Source organism: Pyrus communis, chromosome 13 (assembly GCF_041283825.1).
Source record: "Pyrus communis isolate YQ-2024b chromosome 13, ASM4128382v1, whole genome shotgun sequence".
Taxonomy (NCBI): Eukaryota; Viridiplantae; Streptophyta; class Magnoliopsida; order Rosales; family Rosaceae; genus Pyrus; species Pyrus communis.
In genome coordinates this window covers 14,816,249-14,836,626 of record NC_142577.1, presented here as the reverse complement: position 1 = coordinate 14,836,626, position 20,378 = coordinate 14,816,249, and the positions used below count along the sequence as shown (strand labels likewise).

The 20,378-nt window shown below is 37.1% G+C and overlaps 2 protein-coding genes across 6 annotated transcripts; both read right to left on the bottom strand.

Moving 5' to 3' along the window:
* Positions 1 to 2,555: 2,555 nt before the first annotated feature.
* LOC137736973 (TORTIFOLIA1-like protein 2) lies at positions 2,556 to 7,436 on the bottom strand. 2 transcript variants are annotated; one of them, XM_068476303.2, is made up of 8 exons: positions 7,116 to 7,436; positions 6,077 to 6,818; positions 5,329 to 5,523; positions 5,137 to 5,239; positions 4,060 to 4,712; positions 3,176 to 3,883; positions 2,898 to 3,063; positions 2,556 to 2,805 (listed from the first exon to the last, which is right to left on the bottom strand). In XM_068476303.2, exons 2-8 carry the CDS (start codon positions 6,725 to 6,727, stop codon positions 2,801 to 2,803), a joined length of 2,481 nt encoding a protein of 826 aa, XP_068332404.2. In that variant the 5' UTR covers positions 6,728 to 6,818; positions 7,116 to 7,436; the 3' UTR covers positions 2,556 to 2,800. The 2 variants fall into 2 exon arrangements, with proteins under 2 accessions (XP_068332404.2, XP_088539175.1); XM_088683049.1 differs by lacking the exon at positions 2,556 to 2,805 and having other exon boundaries at positions 2,831 to 3,063; positions 7,116 to 7,417.
* A 795-nt stretch (positions 7,437 to 8,231) lies between these two features.
* Positions 8,232 to 19,741, bottom strand: LOC137736974 (cycloartenol synthase 2). 4 transcript variants are annotated; one of them, XR_015955011.1, is made up of 18 exons: positions 19,181 to 19,661; positions 17,037 to 17,222; positions 16,749 to 16,838; positions 16,395 to 16,589; positions 16,177 to 16,261; positions 15,424 to 15,590; positions 14,698 to 14,886; positions 13,892 to 14,005; positions 13,273 to 13,395; positions 13,051 to 13,173; positions 12,877 to 12,975; positions 12,135 to 12,191; positions 11,475 to 11,521; positions 11,231 to 11,374; positions 10,544 to 11,123; positions 9,965 to 10,045; positions 9,304 to 9,387; positions 8,232 to 8,637 (listed from the first exon to the last, which is right to left on the bottom strand). XR_015955011.1 is itself a non-coding variant. In XM_068476304.2 (18 exons), exons 1-18 carry the CDS (start codon positions 19,376 to 19,378, stop codon positions 8,527 to 8,529), a joined length of 2,271 nt encoding a protein of 756 aa, XP_068332405.2. In that variant the 5' UTR covers positions 19,379 to 19,741; the 3' UTR covers positions 8,232 to 8,526. The 4 variants fall into 4 exon arrangements, 3 of the variants coding, with proteins under 3 accessions (XP_068332405.2, XP_088539177.1, XP_088539176.1); XM_068476304.2 differs by having other exon boundaries at positions 10,946 to 11,123; positions 19,181 to 19,741; XM_088683051.1 differs by having other exon boundaries at positions 10,946 to 11,123; positions 12,877 to 13,173; positions 19,181 to 19,382; positions 19,517 to 19,653.
* Positions 19,742 to 20,378: the final 637 nt, after the last annotated feature.

Genomic DNA, 20,378 nt, shown 5'->3' with positions numbered 1-20,378 from the left:
GCCCAAAAGTCGAGAACTAGGCAATTATTGCCCAAAAACTCAAGAAAACTACTCCAGCCCATAACCTAAAGTAGGGCAATTGGGTGGGCCCAAGCTTGCTAGACAGACCCATTAGGCAATTCATGCTCGATCCCTTGTCCGAGTTCTATCTGACGTCAGCATGAAGTTAACTACACCTTTTTTTTTATGTGCTAGGCCCGTGCCATACACGCGTGCGGGGTGGTATGTCAAGAGACAAAAAAACGTCGTGGAGACTGTGATGTAGGCTATCAACACGTGGCGGAATCCAGGCTTGTGGATTTCCAATGGCCATATACTCCAACAGTCCTTATTAATTAGGCCTTTTTCAGGTAAAAAAATTTGAAAATTTTCAAAAAACGAAAGAAAAGGAAAGTGACCAGTGTGCCCACGTGGCACCATTTGGTACACTTAGGGGGCGTTTGTTTGCCCTCACTAGGTTGGACTGGACTGGACTGGACTAGCTATTAGTCCAATACTGTGTTTTTTCCATGCTGGGACTAACATTAATGAGACTAAAGGGGACTAGCATGGACAAAACCCTTCACTAAGAGGTCTTAGCGAGACCCCCCAATAACCATGGGACTAGCTAAGACTATCCTCTCTTTCTCATCCTCGTCATGCTCAACGACCATTCCCGACAAACTCCTCGTCATCTCCGGTCACCTAGATCAATCATTAACTTTCCGACTCTCTTTCAGATCCATTTCACAACCAACTTTCATATAAAATATACCAAATTGAAGCTGGGAGTGACAAGATTACGATTTTACCTGAATCGAGGCCAAAATGTGGTCGAATGTGGCCAGAAAATGACCTGGAAGTCTCGGCCTGTTTGGGCTTCTTCAAATCCATGACAGATTCGAGCATTCAAAGCTAAGATCTCGGTCTAGGGATGGTGATGAATTTTTTGGCAGTGCTAACTTCATCCAATTTAACAAGGGTTGGCCGGAAAACACATCGGGAAACCTGCAACTCGTCGGGAAAATTGGAGCTGTGAGGTTCCATTCGAACAACGCATAGCTAGAGAGGGAGGGAGGACAGAGAAATAGAGACTGGAATCAATAAGGAGTTTGACCAGGAATGAGAAAGAGACATGAATTGAGAGGTCTAAGAGGAAAAAAAGAGGGAGAGGGTGGGACGATGAGAGAAGAGGAAAAGAGTGGGACGGAAATGGTAGGAAAAGATGAAGAAAAAGATAAGATCATAATAAAATATTAATAATTTATATATTAAATAATATAATATTAGAATTTGTTATTATCCAGCTTCTTATTCCAATACTGCACCAAACGCTTCACTAAGTTAGTCCAGTTTAGTCTAGTCTAAGCCAGTCCAGCTTAGTCCTTGAAGCTAATCCAATCCGAGATAGTCCGGCGCAACAAACGCCCCCTTAATTGAAATAATCTAACAGTCAAATTAATTTGGTTCAAAAACAATTCTACACACAAAAGCAATAAACCCTTACTCCACTAAGTGAGGTCAGCTGTACGATTCCTTACTCAATTTTGTGCCAAGTCTTCCGTTAGATCCAAGTACTCAGTCTTTTTCTTAGAGTCTTTCCAAGTCTTCCTAGGTCTTTCTCTACCCATTTAGCCCTAAGCACTCTGTCTCGCAATAACATTTTTAACTGGAGCACACGTAGGTCTTCGTTTCACATGTCCAAATCACCTTAATCTATTTTCTCTCATCTTATCTCAATTTTAGCTACTTCTACTTTACCTCGGATATCCTCGTTCTTAATCATGTCCTTTCTTGTATGCCCACACTTCTAACGAAGCATTCTCATCTCCTCTACACTCATTGTGTGTACCTATTGATGTTTGATCGTCCAACATTCCGTGCCATAAAGCATTGCTGGCCTTATTGTCGTCCTATAAAAATTTCCCTTAAACTTTAGTGGCATACGACGGTCGCACAACATACCCGATGCATCCACTCAACATGTAATCTATGGTTAAGGTCTCCATCTAATTCTCTATTATTTTGCAAGATAGATCCAAAATAGTAAAAGCGTTCATTCTTTAAAAAATAAAAAATAAAAAAAATAGAGAAAATTTTTTAAATGTAATTTCAGATAATGACATTGTGGTGACAGGATTGGTTAAAAATTAATTTGGCTAGAAAATAATGTTAAAAATTATAAAAATACAAAAAAATGTAAATGTTTTTTTCCTATAAATACCCAACCATACTCTTTCACAAAAATTGTAATTTCGAGTAATGACACGTGACGTATATAGAAAGTTAAAAATCCTATCCATAATTAATCATAATATTATCTTTTTATAAAAATTTTAAAAAATGCAAACTGCATGAGCAATTGATTTACAAGATGAATATGCACTTAGGCAATTAATATTCACCAAGGCAATAATTGTATATTGCCCAATTACCCATGAACTCGCTTTTATGCTTTTCAACAACAACATCGTCTTATCCCACTAAGTGAGGTTTGCTTTTACGCTTTTATGCTTTTCAAGATCAAAAAAAATAAATTGATGGTGTATTAAATAGGAAGCTTCAACGCCGCTGAGTCGCTGACAACAGAAAAACTCTTGGTTTTCATTACACGACAGATATAACAATGTGCACATTAAACTACGTACTACAGGAAAGGAAATTCTAATCCAGACTAAGATTCTAAATGACCGCACTATCAACCCTCGTCTGGCTAAAATTGTACAAACACCACTTCAAATTTCTAAAACAACAAATTACCAATTGGAATCTGCAGTTCCATACATCATAACCTTGGTTCATTATCCGATTATCATGAGCATTAGCCTGCAGAAGTAGGAAATCATCGTTAGCGAAGGCATGTCGACGGCTAATTTGTAGAATCTGCACTCAAATTTCAAGTGTTGAAATGAAATTACCCCATAGATGGTGCAACTTCACAGCTAACTGAGTGACAGATCTTCTCTCTGAAGGATTGGAAAATTCCATATTCACAGCTTCCTCAATGGAAGACAAGAATTCATGTTTTGCTTTCACGGGCAGGCCAAGGTAGTTTGGTCCATGCGTGGTGCTCAAGTCAGCAATCTAAACGAGTGAAAAATCATATTAAGCATTAACATTTCAATTTGGAATACATGTCAGTTTCCAAGTAAAAATTACGTTGCATATATGATATATCATGTATGGAAGCACTTGCCTGCTGCAACCAAGGAATTACGGTGTTGATAAACCTTTGCTCTAGGAGATATGAAGTTAAAGTGCTGAGAACATCCCTGGCAGTTTTAGGCGACAAACATTCCAGAACAGGACCAGTTCCATCAAGAAGCTCAACCAGAACAATTTCATCACCCGAGCAAAGAGCTTCCACATATGCAGAGTCTAGGTCCCCTTCACATAGAAAACCTTTCACTTGTTTCCAGAGGTTATTCTTACTTTCTACAACATTTTGTCTAACTTTGGCATTAGAAGCCGAAGAAAACATAGCATCTGTCCTTATTTGACCATTACTTATCCTCTGTGTTCCCTGCCCAGGAATTTTCCTGATGTCTTTCCCAGTAGGATTCCTGGTAAGCTTCCCCATATTGTTACTCCATGTCTCTGCACCGTGTCTTACAGAATTGTTTGTTCGGCTCCTGCCAGTTGTGTTTTCCACCCAAGTATCAGAATGTTTCACGGACAACATTGAAGGCTGTCGGCTGGTTATATCTATAGATGGCCTTGGAGTGCTTGTGGAGAGCCTTGGAGAATGCAAAGTTTGACTCTGTTTCATGAGTTTGGAAGTTGCTAAGTTCGAATGGTCCCTCCTGTGTTCAAAGTTCTGAGCTAACCGGTCTACAACATCCTCTAGACCCACCACCCTTGTTTGTAAGACAGACAAGCTATCCATTATGCCCGATGTAAACACCTGTTAACAAAGTTTAAACCAAGAAAAATAGAAGGTTTAGAATATATAGAAAAGAAAATACGTATATTCTAACTTCTGAGCAATATTGTGTCAAAATGACCAGCATATCAGAGTTTTTCTCTAGGAGTTTTACACAAACGGTGCAGCTACTAACATACATGCATGTCTTTATGTACCTGTAAAAGATCCATTAGGTTTGACTGCTTGGTTTCAATCTCCACAAGTTGTTTTCTAATGCAAACCACTTCATTGACCATTTGTGAACACCCATTTGGAGCATGGGAACTAGATTCTGTCACAGTTGAATCCAGACTTCTACGGTCGCGTATCCTTTCAGAGTACATCTGTTTCTCACTACCACCAATCTCTTCAGCTGCAAACTGTTGATTTCTTCCCACTGGCTTCTGCAAACCACCCTTGTCAATGCTATGAGTCACAAACTTTCCCTCTAAGTCATCAGTGACAAGATTTGACCCAGAAGAACACTCTTGTTTATCATCCATAGGCACATATTCATATCCATTGTCCTGTGTGTTTGTAACATCTGTACTCGTCCTTTCTAAAGTCTTTGTAACAGAGCTACCCTCAGATTCTTCATTCTGAAATTCGGGCAAAGAAGCATTGTAGGTCTTTGGAACTGCAACTTCAAAATGCCAATCATGCTCACTGGAACGTTGATGACTTTCCCCATAACCTGGACATGTTTGTCTAATAGACAAAGGAGCTCTGCTCTTAGTTAAGCCAGTAACAACTTTCTTGTGGGCGAGATCCTTCCGTCCAGATTCACTGGCACTAGTAATATCGCTGTAGTCACCGCCAAAGAAATTTTCTGAAGAAAATTGGTATAAGCATAATGAGAAGTAACAGGGATAGCACAGTTAAAATTTTGCACAACTACAAAAGAAAAAGAATGACATCTTTATTAATTAACGCAGACTATCTATGCACTAGTAGCATTTTTACTTTACTTTCTAATAAAACTGAACAGCTACACCCTAGTAATCCTCAGATTTGATATGCATCACAAAATGCCCATTGAAACTGTACCAGTTTCCAGTTCTTGTCAGCTTAATTGAGACTTTGAGAGTCGAGACTATCCAGAAAGAGCACAAGAAAGTAACAGAAAACAAGTATAAACAATTATGCATTTACATCTTTATGGGAGCATCCAGCAGAAAAATAAGCATTGAGGCAAAATCCAGCAAGTAAAATAAATCTTAAGCATATAAAAGAACAGGAACCGGTCATTAAACCTTTTATTGAAGATCCAGCTTCTGAAGGTTCAGAAGTATCAGGTCCTGGAAGACTTTTCCAGCACTGTAGGGCCTGCAGGACCGTGTCCCTAACTGGTTTCACCTGCAACACAAGAAGCACCAAGAGGATCTGGTTTTAACCATCTGCATGAAAGAAGATTATCCAAGTGTAGATTTTTAACTAACACTGACCTTGTCAAAGCGACATGATTCAAGGGAACGAATGCAGGAAGCCTTAAAAGAGCCCATGAAAGATGCACCACTTGAAGCTATTTCCCCTAATGCTATGCAAGCAGCTTTGCGTGTTGTCCAGTCATTACTCTTCAGAGATTCTTGAATGCTAGTCATTGCAGCGGCGAGAACATTTTGTGTTGGAGCACCCCCTGCCTAGAATAGAGTATCGAATTAAGCCCATACAGCAAGGATATTCTACCACACAAATTACAAAGAAGTAAACAACACAAGTGGTATAAAACAAAATGCAGCAAAATAAACACAAGCATACATAGCATCAAAATAGGCTGTTGAGCTAGTTACTAGACAACTGGCACTGTCCAATCCCATTCAATGATTAATTGAAGAACGCACCATGCCATGATTGAGATTTGAGAGGAAACACCATATAGCATGTTTTGCAAACAGAGACTGAAAGAAGATTACTTTGTACCAAAAATAAGTACACAAACTAATGATATTGATGCATATACATCAATCTGTGTATATGTAATAACTTTTGTCTCAAATTTCTTTCATTGCCATACCTTGAAACTCAACATAAAAGGCCTCTCCAGAATATAACAAATACTAATTCAAAGGACGTGCAAATAGAAATCCATTAATTCAAACAGCATTTGGAAAAAAGAACTTTTAATAGCAGAACCATAATACACAACCTGTAATATCATGACTACTAAACTTACGTTTGAGTTTGAAAATTCACCTGGATAATGCTTCTGTTCAATTCAATGATTGCAGGCTTTGCCATGAAATGTGGGTTTTTAAGCAACTTTATTGTTCGAGTCAACATGGGCTGCAGAATTGAAACTGGAGGATCACGAGTATTGTCAATGACCCTGGCTAAGCACAATGCTGAACCCGCCTGCACTTGCCTGTTTTGTTCACCCATAGCTTCAAAAAGTGGCCTGACTAAAACAACAAAGATCCCATCACCCTCACCCGTGTCATTACTCAGTTTTGATGCTAAAACACCTACAGTCTCCACACATGCATCCCTCACAACTGAGTCTGGATCCCTGAGCCGCTTAACAATGCTGGCAACCATCTTGCCGAGATGCATTCCAACAAGCCCCTCATGATATCTAACTAATGTACCCATCAGTCTTATACACTCCTTTCGAACTGCACTCTTTTGTTCCGAATCTGTATCCAAAATACAAGACAGAAATGGAGCAAACCCATCTGGGGTTAAACACTCAGCCATTTTCTCTAGTTCCTCAACGCCTAATTGGTAAGTATCCCGATCAGCAAGCTTGTTCATTGCAATAACTACCTTGTGTTTTAGCTCAAAAACCACCTGTTGCGCAGTGACCCTCGCAGGTCCCCTCCCTTTAACAAGCCCATGTCTTTTCATCTTGAATAGCAACAAAAAAATACCCAATTTCCTAATTGCACAAGATTAATTCACTTCAAAGTTGGGGCTGCTAATTCAAACTATTGGATTCCTGTAAAGCCAAAGTAGAAAACAAACCAAACATGAATCATCATACTACCATGGTGAACTCAATAGCAACTTAATCACTAATAAAATGCAAAAAATTAACCCAAAACTTGAGTTAAATCTCTACAAATACAAAATAAATAAAAAGATTCACTTCAAAGAAAAATCCACAATTTTTGAATTAGTGTTTTGAGCATCACAAACTGAAATCCAAAGTACAATCTTCGACATTTACGAAAGTCTATTAATTTTATAAAACAGGAAACTCTAGAACCCTAGAAATTTGAAACGGAGCACTTACAGATCATATTCTCCGTTGGTTCCACAGTGGAATTACTAGCCGGATTAGGAGGCTTTCGCGTTGCTGCATCAGAGCGAAGTATCAGAGCTCCCTCCCCCCCCATTCTCTCTTATTTTGCGGCGCTTTCTCGGCACCCAAACAAAAAATCTAGAGAGAGAAAGAGAGGAGAAATTTTTGAAAGAATGGCTTTGAGATTACCGAAATTTGAAAATATTATAAATTATAGAAAAGGAAATAGTAAAATACTCAAAAGAAGGAATCTCAGAGAGCGTGTCAGGGACGGAGAGAGAATCTGGAGACACAGATGGCTTTTCAAATTTCGCGCTTCCTGTTTGGCTTTTCAAATTTAGAAAGGGAGCGTTTGGATTGGACCATGGGGTATTTTGGACCATTGATTTGAACCTGGGGGTTTGAAAGAGACACGTGGAGCCCTCAAACAGCTCCTGATCTTCCTTACCTTACCTGAAAGATCAAGATTCGTTTTTAATTTTCTCCATGATTTCAACCCAAAGTGAACAAATATTGAGTCTAAATTTTCTCCATGATTACATATTGATTTGATTTCAGAATTGGCACTTAATACTATGATCTAATAATATTTCTCTTCATTTGTAAGTGAGAGATCTTAGGTTCGATTTTCGCCAAAAGTAAATTTGAACCACGTCACTACTAGCACATTGTAAGACTTAACTCACTTCCCTACCCTCTTAATATAGATATTATCGTTTGTTCAAAAATATATATATATTGATTTCAGAACAAAGTAACTTGCATCATTATCTCAATTTGAATTCAAAGGTGACTTTGATTCACACTGTATGTTTTGAGAAATATTTCCATCCGAAAAGGAGAAAAAAAGGGGATGAAGAGTGAAAGCCCGCATCAATAAGAATACTTCGTGTTGGTCACTTAACCATGGTGAGCAAACAATTGTCCAATTTTTAAAACATCAGGTAGTTATTGAATGTTTTAACAGATTGGAACCAATTTGGAATTATTCCTAAAGATTCAGTAGTTATATGCACTTAACCCTAAAATAATGTACGCAATTTAAATGTATTTGGTGGAGGTTTGGAAATAGGCCGAACCAAATCGAACAAAACTAATGCAATTTGGTTTTCTTTTCTTTTCTTTTGTAAAATGTTACTTTATTACCAACCCAATATATTACATAAGAGTAGGCCCAAATACTAATACATAGACGGAAAAAAAAAAAAAAAGGACCTCTACAGTAACCAAGAGCCCAAAACATAAAAAGCAACGAAGAAAACCCCAGCAGCATCAAACAGCCGCCGCCGGAAAGCCGCGTGCGGACCAACAGAAACAAAGGTCCCCGGCACACCCCTGATGACAAGCTAAATGTGAAACACATAGGCATAATGTCACACAAATTAGTGGCAGAGTTAGCTCACTAAGCCTGCAACACCCGACAGCGGTATTCTCCCAATGCCCAGATAGGGAATATGTTCCGGTACGCAGCATACGTGATCATACAGTTCCTGTTGAAGACACCCATAATTTCCTGCAAAAGAAAATATTAAAGGAAGAAAGATCAAATGTATTGACAGCTTAGGCATACAAATTACGAGGAATCAATAACATATATTAACATCATCGGGTCAATAACACTTTGTACCATTAGGTTTGTGTTCAATTGCAACCTCATATAACATTTTTAAAACATTTCAATCTCATACACTTATTATTTCATTTCAATGTCATACATCCGTCTCATTTCTGTGTAAAAAAAGGTTATTACTGTCTAAGGCTTAAGTTGCATTGCACATTCCGCCTTGACATGGTTTAAACTGCGACTGCAGGCACCCCTGTCCGGTACACTAATCCCTCGCTACTTTCTTTGCTTTCACCCTAAATTTAATATTTTAAAGCAGGAGGTTGTATGACATTGAAATGATATAATAAGTAAATGTATGAGATTGAAATGTTTTAAAGATGTTGTATGAGGTTGCAATTAAACACAAACTTGGTAATTTACCCAATATCATTTGTTCATATCCTAACATGTGAAAATCTTCTTGTTGGATACAGTATTCACTAGAAATCCAAATTGTTGGATACAGTATTCACTAGAAATCCAAAATGACAAGAAAAATGCAAAATGGTAGAGGCTTAGAGCACGTTTATGGAGGTTATGCATCTTAAACAGTATTAACAAACAATGAAGTACCTCTTGAGGAAAGTCTCCATTCTCCATTTGAGAATTTATCAAAAATCTAGCCGCACGGTGCAACGGTGTTGGGTCTCTCTCAGCCTGTTCCAACAAGTAAAACACCACAATAAGAAAAGTGCAAACACAATGAATAACAACAAGGAAAGCAATCAACATCTGGAAGGACAAAAAAGGGGAGCAAGTCTTTTGGAGTTGACTTTTGGCAATTTTAGAATTGTTTGGTTGGAGAGAACTGGTAGAAATATTACTGAAAAATGTAGAGGATTAGGATTTCCAGGGATAGGGCCAGATTCTGTGTGTTTTCTGGGATTCAGTGTCTATGAAATTACTCGTTTAGAGAGACTTCATTTCTTTTCTTAACGGGGATCATTAAAGCATGGATGTATTGTCCTCAGTTGTTAGAACTCAGAACTGAAGTGGCTTATGTTGTCTGATGAAATGCTGGTATTATACTGTGAGTTGGGAAGTAGAGGCCTTGTTTGTGTATTTGACGGACTGTTGATCCATTTCAGTGGTATTGATGTTAGTTCATTCTAACGAAACTATTTGTTCTCATCCAAAAGAATAAACACCTTAAATCAAAAGTTGCTGCACCAGAATAAGTTGAATAACAACCTATCAATGTACATGAAAGTATTTGGTTAAACTATATGCATACCTGGCCACCATCAATAAGAGCCAACATGGCCCATCCAGTATTGACCACGTGAGACCTATCACCCTCAAGATTTGTGTACACCTGTAAAGAAAAAGCAATAAGAACATTTGATGACATGAATCACAAAAAACCTACCAAAATTATACCTTCAACCAATTCAATATTGTCACCTCAGACAAGACACGTCCCATTACTATCAAAGTTACAAGAGTCTCTTTGTTGGCAAATGCAACAATATGTAAGGTAACATTATGAATAAATGTAAAAGGATGGTGCATTTTCAAAAACAAATGTTAGAAATATTCTCAACCTTGCTAACCTGTTCTCTTTCAAATCATTGCGAGAGTTTTACCAAAAGAAAAGGCAAAGCACCCAAGACTAACTGTTTTCATGGCTACATAACCATACATTGATGATGAGGGAAACAAAAGCATCATTTAGATTCAGCATGTAACAAGATAGACACACTACAAACGCATTTTATTTTCTTGCTTGTATCAGAAACAACTAGCAACAAGACAATATTTGGCCACATCAATTAAAGTTTGGCCAAATCAAGTAAGGAAAATATCAAATTACCGGAGTAAAGATATATGTTATCTGAGTACAGTCAAGGTCATATCCCCATGCAACTGCAGGTGGTTAAAGCTTACAAGAGATGAGATAGGATTGACACGCTTAGCTCACTGCAAACCAATAAAAGAACCAATAGAAGAAAAACCTAGTGTATTGACCAGGAAAGGTTAACTAATTCCCATTTTTACCTGTTTTCCAGCTTTATAACCACTCAAAACATATACAATACAAGAAGCACACCAAACAAAATAACTACCTAACATTAATTAATTAAAATTTTCAATTTAAAGGGATTAAAGCTAAAATGAGGAATACAACAGAGTTTATAATTAAGAATTGATGAACTTAATAATTTATAGAAAATATTTTTGAGAAATAAGAATGATGTAAAATCAATAGACTTGCCTTGTTTTGACATGATAGATAACTCTCTGACCACCCACCAGAAGTAAGTTGTTTTGATAGCAGAAAATCACAAGCTTTCCGAATGCTAGAACTATTGTTGTAGTTCCTTCCAGCAGCCACCAACCCTTTTACCCCAAACCATGTACCATAAGTGAAGCAAACCCCCCATGAACCATACCTGTTCAGCAATTATAGAAACATAAAAAGCGTGATCTTGGAACTGATAGATCAGAGAAAGAGAAAGCAGCTAGAAAGATCTTATAAAGTAAGAAACATGGGGCTAACCATGAACCATCAGATGCTTGTATCTTTTCAATAAACTCCACAGCTCTTTTGATACAGTGTTCTATTTCTTCTCGCCGATGACCAGGATATAATTTCTTAAATGATTCCAGAGCTTGAATAGAAGCTGAGGTGCATTCAACATAACTACAGAGACGTGTAGTAAGTACTTAATTTCTAGAGAAAGAAAAATGGAAGGAGAAAAGAAAAGATAGAACTGATGCAGTTCAAGGTGGTGGTATCTTACGGATAATCAATTACAATGTCACCAAAGGTTTCAGCAGGGTTGATCAACTGGAAAATAAAAGAAACAGTAAAATAGATTAGGTCTCTGTGATCTCACGAGGTAACAGTGAAAAGCAAAGGGTTTTTATTTATATCATGCAATGAGTCCTGACATGCAATAGTGACTTCTCCAAGTTTCAAGTATTATTTAATAGAGAAGATGGGACTCCCCTGGCAAAGATTGTGATAAAGTGCTAAGATAAGACGTCAACCACAGGGTTGTTGCAGATAAAGCGGGTTGAGATTACAAATGACGATACCATGAACCACATAGATTGTAAATTTTTCTTGTACATTTTCAATTATTAAAGGAGTGGTTTTCACTATCATTAGTTTACAAAAAACAGAACCTGTGTAAGGGGTTTGATAATATGCACCCACAAAATGAAGAAAAATAAGTTTTCCTTTTCTTCCCAACTTATGTAAATATGGAAATAAGCACAACTGCACAGGCAGAGTAATGAAACTGCTTTCAGTCGCAATACAGATTCAAACACTTACGGAAGGAGTTACTAGATGGCAGTTATATTAATGGACACATGCTATACAAATTTTAGCAGAACCCACCAAAATAAAATGAAGAAAAGTGAATGACAATGGAGAGTCATTAAAATGAGGCTACCTCCAACCAACTGTAAGATCTTGTGAGCTCATATGTTGCAAAACCGCCATCATTATTCTGCAATCACATTATAATAAATAGCTATAAGCGATTAAAACAAAACTTTCAGGTCATAAATCAGTTATTACAGAAAAAAGCAACGATGAGTATTCATAGGAAATATGTAGATAGGGCAAGCTGCAGGGAAGGGTATTTATATGAAACCTGCATATGGGGGAAGAATGGAGCTTCATGATCGATTAGCACAGTTCCAATTTTGATGTAATAGGTCCAAATAAAGACGGCATTGTCACACACATAAATGTTCTCCTGGTCACTAGGTGACAAAGAAATACATGCTCACTTGCCCTTGAATTTGATATCAAGGTGGAGATGAAAGGGATGCCCTTTTAATGTTTTAATCTCAACCTTTGATATCAAATCCAAGGGTGGGTGACTGAATCTTTGGCCACCAAGTGACTAAGAGAATAGAACTCTTGTCACACATAGCACATGGCAACATACACTCTCTTGTTTGTATCTTTATATCATCGCAATTAAGGGTAACCAAATTCGTTTGTGGTTTCATCCCTCTCGACTTTCATAATTAAGGGTACATGCCCATATAAAAACCACACTTGTCTGGAGACATTAAGCATTAGAAACAATAGAACATTATAAGGAGTTCTAGAGATGGCATGGGTGGTAGAAAATTAGTACACTTATCTACTTCAGAGTTCAGACTATCATGGTCTGGGCTAACCTGTAATGAGAGTATGACATTGACAGCATCGTAAAGCCGGTTTGCATCTAGTGGTTCACCAACAATTTCAGATGGAATTTTTGACAATGATAGAACAGCCTGAAAGAAAAAAAAAATTAGAAATAGTGAACAATGAATAAGTAAATGCAGTGCGTTTAACTGACCAACACTCACTTTCAATCCTTCAGCTGTGCAGTCTGAGATGGGCCATCCATGATCAGCAGTTGAGAAAGGCCAAGCACCCTTTGAAATGTGGCGATACCAATAGTCCAGATCACCGGGGCAATCTTCTAAAACCTTGAGAGAAAATAAACAGTCAATCATGGATGTGAGGGGCCCATTAAATGTACCAGTATTAAGAAGAAAAAAATGAACTCAGATGCACAAGATCACCACCTGTGAATCTTTTATGTATTGATGTCCCTTTCTTAGAGTTGAACCAAATTCTTCTATAAGGTTGGTTGCGATAATTGCTTGAACAGAAAAAGAAGTGTCCCAAGCCTGGCTTCCATTATACCCCTGGAGTAAATTCATAACATCAGGTTACATGGCAGAAAACTCGTTAAAAAGATGCTGACTCAATAAGTGCTGTAAAACAAAGTCAGCATAATTGAGTTTATTTGCAGGAAGAGGGTATTAAAAATCGCAGACTTTTTTGTCTGGGTAAGGCTGTAAGCACTAGGCACTCAATGCAAATATCTGGACAATTGAACAAGTCACACTTTGAGGCTATTAAATGTTCAAGAATAAATCACACTTAGAGGCAATTAAAACTTCAAAAACTTGTTCAACTTCCTAGCAATTGTTTTTCGCATGATCATCACACATATTTCTGTAGAAAAGAAAGTTTCCAGTATCAAATTATTGATGACTACTGAGTACAATTAGAAACAGCAGTTATGTAGCAAGCTTTAGGATACGCATGCTAAACAGCTGTAAAGTGTCAATGGATGGGACACATTCCAGAAATATGGATTGTTAAAAACAGTTCAAGGTATGATGATAGTAGACAGACCTGCATTTTCATGCCATCTTCAGCAATCCATAGGTAATCATAGATTCTTGGAATATGTAACTTGAAAGCCTCTGAATTCGGATCTTCTGCCCAACAGCAAAGCATATTTAAAACCTGCAATCCGCATCAACCCCAAAACTCAAAAAATTGTAATTGACATATAGATATAGTCATATATAGATATATGTAAAAGGAGGAGGGAGATGTGAACATTAATAAAAGGACCAAAATGAATAACTAAAAAGCAATTAAAAAGTCGTCCAGACAAAGGACAAAATAGATTAAATGAAAGCATTTTAAGAACCTAACTAATAAACCATTCTTGACTTAAAATTTTAATCACAGTATTATCATCATAACTAATATAAGTTTGGCATGGACGAATAGTGTGTGGGATAAAGGGACGGAATGAGAGGAGTTTCTTAACCTGCTACAGAGATAGGTGAGTAAAAATGACAATCAGGTGGATGAAGAGCCCCTCCATACCCACCAAAACCACTGTGTTCATGGTGGAATTGGTATAAATCTAGACAAAATTGTTAACTGAGACCAGTAAAAGACTATATGCAATCTTTTAAAATAAACTATTCTTCATCTCTCCTTCCTTTCTACCCAACAAGAGGAGAAAACATTTATATCCATCTCTCTTCCTATCCTCTTCCCATGTCTACTATCATTTTCCTCCATACTCTTCATCATCTCTTCCAAATGTAGTATAAGTGGCGGCAATAAAAGATTATATTTGCTCCCCTTAACAGACAGAAACCTAAACACTGTATGTAGCGCCGAACCACTTGGATACATACCTTATTCACAGGTCCAATGCAAATATAACGAGTATTCTCATCTTCATAATGTATGTGCTCAATTGCAGTGCGAAGAGCCTTTTCTCTCAACTTCTTCCCAGGCCAACGCATTAAGATTGGTTCAACAGCCATATGAAGAGAAGACCAAAGTATATCTTGTACAAGGGGGTGTGGATAGTACAAATCTTCCTGCAAACATTAAAAAAAAAAAAAGGAATTTTCTTAAGAAAAATTCGGATCAATGTGAATGTATAGATAGATAGTTGACCGTATTCCAGTATGTGGAACAACATAAGTATGCAATCTGCTGACTATAGTCCACAAAGGTATTTAGAACACATTCCTTTATTACTGAAAAGAAAGAAATGAATCTTCTAGTGAGAAAAATTACAGTCAATATGAAAGTACAGACAGTTAGTTGACTGTCTCCCAATTGATAGAACAATATAAACATGAAATCTGCAACTGCTGACTGTAATCCACTAAGGTGTTTAGAACACATTAACTGAACTGAACTTTGCTCGATAATGTAACCTTATTTTAATAGAAAACATAGAGATATATAGTAATAGGTAGAAATATGAAAATGACAGACACAACAATAATAAAGCTATTATATTCAACCCTTCTATCAAGCTGTTAAAGAAGGAGATCCAATATTACCGGACAAATTTGTATCACATCAGATGTTAGCTCTGATTTGAGAACAGAGTTAGTTTGACCAACCTTTGCACACTGGTTGCGCGCCTCATTCCAATCTATTTCATGATAGGGGACATTAAAAAGTTCTTTCCTCAAAGACAAAACTGTTGGTGTGATTGGGCCAACAAACCTCTTCCCATAGAGGTATGACATTGGCAAATAGACCATGCGGCAGTGACACCACATCCTTCCTGCAGAGTAAAATGCAATCATTCCTCTGGTATGGTGTCTACTAGACGATCAAATAATTATTCATGCATGCCACAAGAAACATTTATTTGAACTTTTACAGCAGAAACTTCATTTTAACTAAACAATAACCACACTAGTCGAGAAGGATGGCATTTGAAATCTCATTATAAACTAAATTTTGAGAAGGGAAGAAGGCCCACCAGAATACAGCATATTTTATTTATTGTAAGAGTAAGAATGTAATATTACTAGCAAGGTACTTAAACAATCAACCAGAGGTCAAACTTTTCAAAATTAATGCTGATGAAGGGAAAAACAAAAAAAGCCTCAGAATGAAGGTTTAAATGTATGCTATTGAATTAATATGACCACCTAAGCTGTGTTGATTACCATAGTTGATTGTGCATCACAAGTTATGAGGTAATTTTTCTATCAGGTAACATGGTAACATGCTAGAGAAAATACAGAAACCGCCTATTCTTTTTTTCCCTCTCTGATAAGAAAAATACTTATTCTTCACAAATGCAGAGACAAATACATACAGGAAAAACACTCATCTGCGGAGAATGAATAAAAGGCAAGAACCTGGATGAATTGGGAGCATGTATGGAAGAAGCCATATCTCAGGGGGCAGGGGATTATTGCCAGACCATTCAAATGCTCCAAGTACCTATTAACACCCAGCAATGCTACAATGATTAAAGAATGCACTAGATTGTGTATATAAAGAATTCTTTCCAGCACAAACTAATAAAAGATTTGAAGGTCAGTTAGACCAACAAGATGAAGGTTAAGTTCTGAACTGATAACCACATTTTCCCCCACGATGTAATTGCAGTAGCACCACCATGGTCCAGAATCCACCTACGCCCACTCTCCATGGCTCCTTGTCCATCTTTATTTCCTTCACCAAGCAACCTTAAAGTAACATATGTCAAGACACTGCCAAACATAGTACTTGGGCCCTCAATGTGCAAGCCCCACCCACCATCTTTGTTCTGCAATTAAACATCTCTAAATTAACAAATTTTCATCCCTTGTGCAGAAACTCTGGTACACGAGACTTCTGATAAACAACCAAAAGTTGAGCAAATGAGAAGGTACACCAGTGAAAAGGTGCATATGTCACAAATTTAAAATCTAAAGTGAATCCTTGCCTGATGATTGTAGAGGTATCGACAGATCTCCTTCTTATGCTCATCAGATAAGACTGCATTCAATGCCCCAGTGATAGACAAAGCAATTACCTAATCATTTGATGGGAAAAAAGTGTTAGAAATGACTGATTATTTTTATGGAGTAAGAATCAAAGATTTTATTGCCTCCAGTGTACTATGTTCCTGAAGGCTGAGACAATTGATCTAAAATACAACCCACAACATTTTTGGATGACCTGGAATATTTTTCACAACTTAAGACCTTCCATTAGCAGCATCAGCACTTACCAGGCCCGGGAGTAAAAACATAGGACCTCCATAGTCCCCAGGCCAATGTCCATCATGGGCTTGAAGTGTTGAATGGTAACTTATACCCCTTTTTAATGTATTTGTCACTGTCTCCTCGGTCACATCTTCTGTGTCTTTTACTTTGACCTGGGGTAAAACAGCAGGAACTGGGTTCTCCTTGGAAAACTACAATTTGGTGACGAAAGATAAATAGTTATAGTCAGTGAGAATATATAAAAATAAATTAATATAGATAAATGTTTGAACATTCACAATCTCATTCCCCTTTCCCCACAGAGCAGAGCAAAAACAAAAAACAATATATCATATGAACAGTCTCCCATGAAGCTTAAATCTACTCACAATCTGACTAACATGTAGAGCAACCAATATATTCAACGATACTCTCTCACATGTTTTTTTATCTCAAAAAAGATGATAGTCTGTGATGATCTGAACTTTTCCAGTTGAGAGATTGTAACAGAAAAGTAATCAAGGAGGCAGCTTCATTTTCTGGAAGAATTAAGTAGCCAGTCATAAATCTTGACCACTATTCTAACTATGGAAGGTAGGAAATTTTAGATTCTATCTTATATGGGAGATCTCTGAACCTATTTCATATCAGAAAACTTAAGCATAATTATTCGAATAATATTGGACAAGATATCAAAGGGAAATCTGTGTAGAGGAGTCTCCTGCTGTTCTTAACGATTCTCTCAATGCAACCCACAAAAGATAAAAAAATTAAACCCAAGGAAGAACACTAAAATGTTCTGTGAAGGCTTATGATTGTGTTTTCACTAACCTTAGAACCCAAGTCATAAGACTCGTAACAATATCACTAATAGCAGTATATTAAACAGAAAGAAACAATTTAACTCTAGGATAAAAGAGAAGGTTAAATTATTCCACCTATTTAATGAAAATCACTATGCTTCTATTTAACGAAAATCATTAGAGTTTAGGCAATGCTTCTAGATAACCAGAAGTACTTGTGGTAACATGTGCCGAAAAATATTTAAAAGTACATTCTGCAAAAGCACTTATGGGCAGAAGTGCTATCTGCAAAAGGGGCCCTTACATACTAGCCCTTCACATTTAAAAATAAAAAAGAAAGGTAAATGGTTTACAAGATTTATCATTGACTACGAGTAGATTACCCAATGTTGTGTAGTTTGCTTGCTTACTGCTATATTAGCTTAATTTAGTGATGCAAACTTTACAGTAGAACCAATTTCAGAATGGACAACACATGCTAGTTTTAGAGTTGACCGCTTCTAGTTGCACACTGGCTTGCACTTGTTCAGAGTTCACGTTGGTAATTTTGAATTCCAGAAGTGCCTAGCTCAAAACTCAAAAGTAGTTCAGAACTCTTTTTCAATGAAACTACAAACGAAATGGCACTAAATTGATGTGGAATGCAGGGCTTGTCCTAGACTAATTCGATATTGATAAATATTTCATAAACAAAATAATTGCTAAAGGAGTCAGCAGCATGCAAATAACAATTAAGCTGGGAACAGTAGAGAGCAGGTCAAAAACCATCTGTAGAAAATGCAAACCACATGTAAACATTCAACGATTAAACTAACATTATCATAATTGTTTATCCTCAATTTTTCTATCGCTGACTCTTAGACTGTGACATTTTACGAAGCAACTAGATTATAGAAGATTATTAATAAAGACAAATCCCCACTTAGTTTAGAAAACTCATCCAAAGGAAGACAAGACAACCACTTTAGGAACTCTTCTGGAAGACTCAAAAGTCTCAGAGTCTTCGCCGCGACAAACCCGCTACCAATTAGCTTTCCAACCCCACCAACTTCAAAAACAAAAATAAAAAACCTCAAGGACTTCCCTTTCTCCACCAGTCTAACAATTCAGTCCACCACGCAATCCCTTATTAACCCCATAACCACCAGTCAACTTCAACTCTAACTCTCTAAAACGTAATATCACAACAAACAATATTAAATCCATACATTCACGATCAAGTCTTCAACAAAATACTAGATCCATAAACCGAAACCAAATAGCGTAAAACCGAAGTAATCGCTCTCAAAACAAGCAGCAGAGCTTTCGTTTTCATCAAACCAACAACGCAATCAATTGAAGAAAAACATTCAGAAGTAAAGAATTACCTGAATGCGCATGAGCAAATCGGAGCTGTGCTTCTTAACGAACCGATTATTGTGGTAGTTCTCGCGAGCTCTCTCGATCTCGAGGAGCTCTTCGGGGGTGCCGAGCTTGGGATCGAACTCCCAGACTTGCCTGCCCACATTGTTCTTGAGTGTGCGCAGCCATGGACTCCCTCCCTCCGCAATCTTCAGCTTCCACATTTTCTGTTTGGTTCCCGGGAAAATATAAAAACCGAAATGCCAAAAACAGAAAAAACTAAGAGAAATGCAGCAATAATTCGGAAAGCCGTTTGCTTTTTTGGGATATTTGAGATCCAAAAGAGAAAGCGAAAGGTTATCAGATTGCGACTTTCTCAGCCGAAAGTAGAGAAGAGTTGCAGAGTGCGTCCAATTCAATTAAACACAAACAAACAAGTCCCTCTCTCTCTCTCTGTCCCTCTCTCTCTCCTACTCACCGAGTGACTGCGACGTTTTGAAGGAACTTGAAGGAGGCATGTGGTAGTTGGGAATTTTAAACAATTTGAATTGATGATTTCACAGAGAGAAACAGAGAGGGTGGCCGACAGAAACACCGTGATTGTTTTGGGATGCTTTTGATAACAATTATAAAATTCATGGTAAATTAGAATCCACAAAAGATAGGAACTTTTGGATTTGTGTGAGTTTTTAAAATTTGAGGTCTACTTAAAAAAACAATTTTAGATGAATAGTTATGGATGAACTCAATAAAAAATTCTCGGTTGATGATATAGAAATTAAATTTATAAAATAAATGATATGGAATTTGAGTATTACTTAAATGTTAATTAATGTGTTTATTTCTTACTTGTGACACATCATTTAGTTTGTAAATTTAGTCTCCTTAGCCTAAATGAAAGTAGTCTCCTTAGCTTCACCCAAAAAAAAAAAAAAAAAAAAAAAAAAATCTCCTTAGACCATCTCCAATCCTTGGATTAAAACCTAAATTTTTTTGCCTAAAAAATTTAGGTTTTAACACAGAAACAACTTTTTTGCTCCAATCCTTAAAACCTAAATTTTTAGCCCCATATTATTAAAGAATGAATATAAAACAAAATTATTAACTAAATTAAATATAGATCATTGGATAACCATTAGCCATTTGAATGTGAGCCATTGATCACAAAATGAGCTGTTGGGCTCAACTTTATTGCTGACAAGTGGCTGACACAACCTACGTGGG